A 5,520-nucleotide genomic window follows, 5' to 3' on the forward strand; every position below is an offset into this window, starting at 1 on the left:
TCCGCCGCCCGCCAGTGCTCCCGCTGTGCCACCGGCTACTGGGGCTTCCCCAACTGCAGGCGTGAGTTCCCCCCTCTGCCTCCCCTGCTCTGTGTCCATTCCCCACGCCTGCCCTGGGTTCCTGGGTCTGGCTCACCCAAACCCAGCCTTTTTCTGTCCCTCGCAGCCTGTGACTGCGGGACTCGTCTGTGTGATGAGGTGACAGGGCAGTGCATCTGCCCTCCCCACACCCTGAAGCCCGAGTGTGTTGTCTGTGAGCCCCAGACGTTCGGCTGCCACCCCCTGATCGGCTGTGAGGACTGCAACTGCTCCCGGCCCGGCGTGCAGGAGCTGACAGAGCCAGGCTGCGACGTGCACAGCGGGCAGTGCAGGTGGGGGAGCCTTGTTCTGGCACTGGGCACATCTGGGCTCCCTGCTAGAGTCCCCTGCTGGGACAGCTTGACAAGCTCAAGGGAGGAAATGTGCAGAATGGGGAAAGCTCTGAAAGCTCTTGTGTCCCCCCAGGTGCAAGCCCAACATCATCGGGCGGCAGTGTGACCTCTGTGCCCCTGGCTACTACCACTACCCTGAGTGCAGGCGCTGTGACTGCCACCAGGCTGGCACCCAGGCCAGCGTGTGTGACCCGCTCACGGGGCAGTGTCACTGCAAGGTCAGTCCCCAGTGCCTCCATGTGGTGCCTTCCTCCTTGGCTTGACTCTCCAGCTCTGGCAGAGGCTGTGCATGCCCAGCCTGCCCTGTGGGGTGGTGGGTTCAGAGCACCCTGAAAAGCTCTTCTCTCCTCATCCTTCCTGGCCATGAAGTTCCAGTCCTCGGGCTGTCTCTGGGGGAGATGGCCAGTCTGAGCCCAGCCGTGTGTCAGAGCTGGTTGCAGGGGGAGCTGTCAGCCCTATTGGCTCCTGCTGACAGCTCCTATTGCTCCATGGCAGCAGAATAACTCAAACAGCTTCTGAGCTGCCTGCTCCAGCCTCTTTGTAGGGCTTACAAGTGCTTTCTCTAGGTGAGTTTAATGTTTGGTGGGTGCTGTTCAAGCACACCTGTTTGGGGGACTGCTTTGACACCTTCCAGCACCACAGCACTTTGCTTTGATCACTCAGACAGCCATCCCTGTCCTCCACTGAGGCCTTGAGAGAAACTGCTGACACTTGAGCTTTGCTTATCTTTCAGGAAAACGTGGAGGGCCTGAGGTGTGACCAGTGCCGCCTGGGGACGTTTTCTTTGGATGCCGCCAACCCCAAGGGCTGCACCAAGTGTTTCTGCTTCGGTGCCACCGACCGCTGCCGCAGCGCCGAGAAGCACCGGGCTGAGGTGAGAGGGGCTGGGGCCACCAGAGCCTGCAGGTCAGGTGTGTCCCATCCACCTGGCTCCCTGCTGCCCTGGGCTCTCTGTGCTGCATTAATCCTGCTGAAGATACCATGAGGAGGGTTGTCTGTGACTCCCTGTGCCCATCTCCTGCTTTCAGCCCCTTTTCCTGGTCTCTGGGGTCTCATGTGCTGGGCGGGGGTGATGATCAGCTTTCCTGTGGCTTCATCAGGATGCATGTGAGGTGTGAGCCTGTTACTCCCCTTTTTGCTGCTCTGGGACCTGTTCTTCTGGAGCATCATCACACAAATACTTTCTGTAGCTCCACCAGAAGACCCAGAGTTGCTCTTCCCCTCCAGTTTGTCGACATGAACGGGTGGCTCTTGCTGAGCAGTGATCGCCACGAGGTGCCAACAGCTCTGAGCCCACGGGAGCAGCTCGTCACTGCTGACCTCAAAAACCTCCCAGATGCCTTCCAGGAGCTCTACTGGGTTGCACCCAGCTCCTACCTTGGGGACCAGGTAAGAGAATGGAGAACACCCTGATCCCACCTGCAGGCACTGCTCACACTCCGGTTGAGCACAGTTGATGGCACTCCAGCTGATGGCCAGTTGAGCACGGCCATCTCTGAGTTGTCTCAGTGCTGTGGACTTGCAGCAATGTGTGGGATTTGTGTCTCCCTCAGGTTTCCTCCTATGGAGGGCACCTTCGCTACGAGCTGCACTCCAACCCTCGCAGGGGTGACGTGTTCATTCCCATGGAGTCCCGGCCCGACGTGATCCTCAAGGTGCAGCTCAAAAAGTGCCCTGGTGCCCCCTGCTAATGCAGGAGCGGGGTGAGGTGATGTCTGACACCTTCCTTGCTTTTCCCAGGGAAATCAGATGAGCATCATGTTTCTGGAAGGCGCCTACCCGTCCCCAGGGGAGGCACATCAAGGCCAGCTGCAGCTGGTGGAGGTGAGTTTGCACACACAAGTGAAGTGCTCAGAAAAGGACAAGATGGTCACAGTCATATTTTCTGAAAAATCCCTTTGCCAGGGTTTTCTCCTGGGAAGCTGAGAAGCCTCAGAGAAAAAAGAAAACAAATTCTTATCTCATTTGCTTCTCTTGTGTTGTGCTCACATGTGGAATGTGTTTGGAGATTGTTTATCCAACAGGTGATTGTTTCATTGGTTTCATGTGAATTGTTTGACTTATTGGCCAATCAAGGTCAAGCTGTGTCATTGCTCTGGAAAGAGTCACAAGTTTTCATTATTATCATTTTAGCCTTCTGTAAGAATCCTTTCTGTATTCTTTAGTATCGTTTAGTATAGCATTCCTTTATATAATATAGTATCATAAAATAATAAATTAGCCTTCTAAGAACATGGAGTCAGATTCATCATTCCTTCCCTCATCTGCAGAACCCAGCAAATACAAGACCTCATGCAGATAGAGGGACAGGTGCTTGCAGCTCAGAATTTTAGGTGCTGCAGGGCTCTTTCACCCATGCAAAGGGGAAAGATTCCAGCAGCAGGGATGTGGAGGCTGGGCTGGATGTTCAGATGCTTGTGCTTCCTGCCAGTGATGCCAGGCTTTCTCCCACCAGGGCAACTTCAGGCACACAGAGACTCACAACCCTGTGTCCAGAGAGGAGCTGATGATGGTGCTGGCAAACCTGGAGCAGCTGCAGATCCGGGCCCTCTTCTCCCAGCTCTCTTCCTCCGTGTCCCTGCGCCGTGCGGTGCTGGAGATGGCCACAGACACAGCCACAGGTGTCCGTGCCAGCAACGTGGAGCTGTGCCTCTGCCCAGCTAACTACCAGGGGGACTCCTGCCAGGTGAGGGGGAGTGGACAGGCTGTTCCAGTCACAGGGGTCAGATAGTCATGTTCTGGGTGCCAGCTGCCTCCAAGCTGGCTCTTGAGAGCTTCAGTTGAAATGACAGCTTGGCTTGTCCAACACCATTCACTTGTGAGATATGCAAAAGTTTCATCTGCCTTCTTGGAAGGGACATGATGGAGAAATCATTCAGGTGCTGCAGTGCCTTGGAATGGGTCCTTCTCTCTGGCCAATTCTCTCCTCGTTAAAAGGAGCAGGAAGGAACTGCACTGAAAAAATCTTTATCTCTGCTTATAATCTTTTCTCCATCAGTACAACCCAGTGGGAATTCTGTCATGGAAACTAATTTAGTTTCTTTGCTTTTCCCAAAAGCATCAGGCTGTTATTCAGATCTCTGCCTTTTTCTGTCTCCTCAGGAATGTGCTCCAGGTTACTACAGGGACACCAAGGGGCTCTTCCTGGGAAAATGCATCCCCTGCCATTGCAATGGCCACTCAGACCAGTGCCTGCCAGGCTCTGGGATATGCCTTGTAAGTAAACAGTGGAGCAGTGTGGTATTTTGGAGTTAGGAGGTCTGTAGCATGTGATTCAAAAGCTCTTTACATACTAACTGGGCTGGCAGGACCATGCCCGAGTTGGGGCATTGGCCTCACTGTTTCAGTGTGACCCTGCTCAGGGTCAGCTTAGGGTGTGAGGCAGTTCTGGGAGAGAGGAAGGACTGAGGCATCCTGATGGGGAGTTTTTAGTGCATCCACCATTCTTGTTGTCAGTGCTGAGCCCAGGGTTTGCCTTTTCCTTGCAGAACTGCCAGCACAACACAGAAGGAGACCACTGTGAGCGATGCAAGGATGGCTACGTGGGCAGCCCCTCTGCCCAGGAACCCCTGCAGTGTGTTGGGTGCCCGTGCCCTCTTTCAGTTGCCTCCAACAAGTAAGCACCCCAGGATGGGATTGCCTGTTTGGTCTCACTGTTTAACCACTGGAACCAGGGCAGGTGTCCCAGTCCCAGCCTTGTCCTTGCCTCCAAACCATGTTTGTGGCCTCTTACCCGAGGCCCCAGCAGCCCACAGTGAATGACCAGCTCCCCTGGCACCACATCAGGAGTAACTGCTCCTCCCTGTGTCCCCATTCTCATTTCAGTTTTGCTGTTGGCTGTGTCCACAAGGGATCCAACATGCAGTGCCTCTGCAAGCCAGGCTACGCTGGACCAAACTGTGAGCGGTAAGAGGGTGGCACCCGTGTTTGGGGGGCCCCAGACACTAACCCTGTGTGGCAGAGAAGTTGTCCCCTTAAGGACTGCAGGAGAAACAGCTGGTTCTGCCCCTGTGTGCTTTGTTCTGGCAGCTTTTCCTTCAGTCCTCTTCAGCCTGCAAATGCCTGACTGCTGAATTCTGTTACTGTGGGTGTATGACTTAGGTGTGCTTTGCCTTGACTTGCAGCCTGTGATACAGGCACCTTTCTGAGGTCTCCTGAGGCAAAACACAGAGTGCTTTTTGATCCCTGAGGGTTGCAGCAGTTACAAGTGTTGGATGCTCACGCCGTTCCAGTTGTGCAACTCCAGGCTGCAGGATCCTCACTCTGTTGTGACTTGTGTTTCTCCAGGTGTGCCCCGGGATACTTCGGCAACCCGCTGGTGATCGGGAGCTCGTGCCAGCCCTGTGACTGCAGCGGGAACACGGATCCCAACATGCTGTTCAGCAGCTGTGACCCGCTGACGGGCGCCTGCTCGGGCTGCATGCACCACACGGCCGGCGCGCGCTGCGAGCTCTGCGCGCCCGGCTACCACGGGGACGCCGTGCTGGCCAAGAACTGCACCCGTGAGTGGGCAGCCAGCCCAGGGGCAAGGGAAAGGGGAGGGTGTCCACTCCCAGCACTGCTCATCATCCCTCTGAGGAGCAGCAGCCCAAATGCAGTGTGCAAAAGGCGTCACGTGTCACTGACATATTTTACGAAAATCCCTTCACTAGGATTTTTCTCCTGAGAAGCCTCAGAAAAGAAATGTAAACAATAACTATCTGATGGCTGTGGAATGTGGTCTGGAGGTGGTTTACCAATAGGTGCATCTTTGATTGGTCTCATGGGGATTGTTTTTAATTAATGGCCAATCACAGCCAGCTTGTCGGACTCTGAGTCTGTCACGAGATTTTATTATTCATTCCTTTCTAGCTTTCTGATGCCTCCTTTCTCTTTCTTTTATATAGTTTTAATATATCATTTTCTTTTAACATAATATATATCATAAAATAATAAATCAGCCTTCTGAAACATGGGGTCAAGATTTTCATCTCTTCCCTCATCCCAGGGACCCTCAAACACTACTACAGTCACGGGCATAAGTTGTTGTGGCAAGCAAACCCAAGAGGAAAGAGGCTCTGTCTTAACTTTGATAGATAAGAGGGAAAGA

At 54.0% G+C, this 5,520-nt stretch overlaps 1 protein-coding gene across 1 annotated transcript in view; it reads left to right on the top strand.

The window, feature by feature from the left end:
* The window catches only part of LOC102040047 (laminin subunit alpha-5), a gene marked incomplete at its 5' end in the record, with an annotated part of 21,298 nt that continues 15,778 nt past the window's right edge, over window positions 1-5,520 (top strand). Inside the window, 12 exons of the mRNA XM_031059078.1 lie at window positions 1-61; window positions 167-371; window positions 505-649; window positions 1,165-1,305; window positions 1,659-1,820; window positions 1,985-2,086; window positions 2,172-2,255; window positions 2,887-3,117; window positions 3,534-3,647; window positions 3,920-4,047; window positions 4,257-4,337; window positions 4,719-4,933. Coding sequence (XP_030914938.1) covers window positions 1-61; window positions 167-371; window positions 505-649; window positions 1,165-1,305; window positions 1,659-1,820; window positions 1,985-2,086; window positions 2,172-2,255; window positions 2,887-3,117; window positions 3,534-3,647; window positions 3,920-4,047; window positions 4,257-4,337; window positions 4,719-4,933 — 1,669 coding nt within the window. The remainder of the gene's footprint in view (window positions 62-166; window positions 372-504; window positions 650-1,164; window positions 1,306-1,658; window positions 1,821-1,984; window positions 2,087-2,171; window positions 2,256-2,886; window positions 3,118-3,533; window positions 3,648-3,919; window positions 4,048-4,256; window positions 4,338-4,718; window positions 4,934-5,520) is intronic.

This window comes from Geospiza fortis, unplaced genomic scaffold (genome assembly GCF_000277835.1).
Source record: "Geospiza fortis unplaced genomic scaffold, GeoFor_1.0 scaffold361, whole genome shotgun sequence".
In the NCBI taxonomy this organism is placed as follows: domain Eukaryota; kingdom Metazoa; phylum Chordata; class Aves; order Passeriformes; family Thraupidae; genus Geospiza; species Geospiza fortis.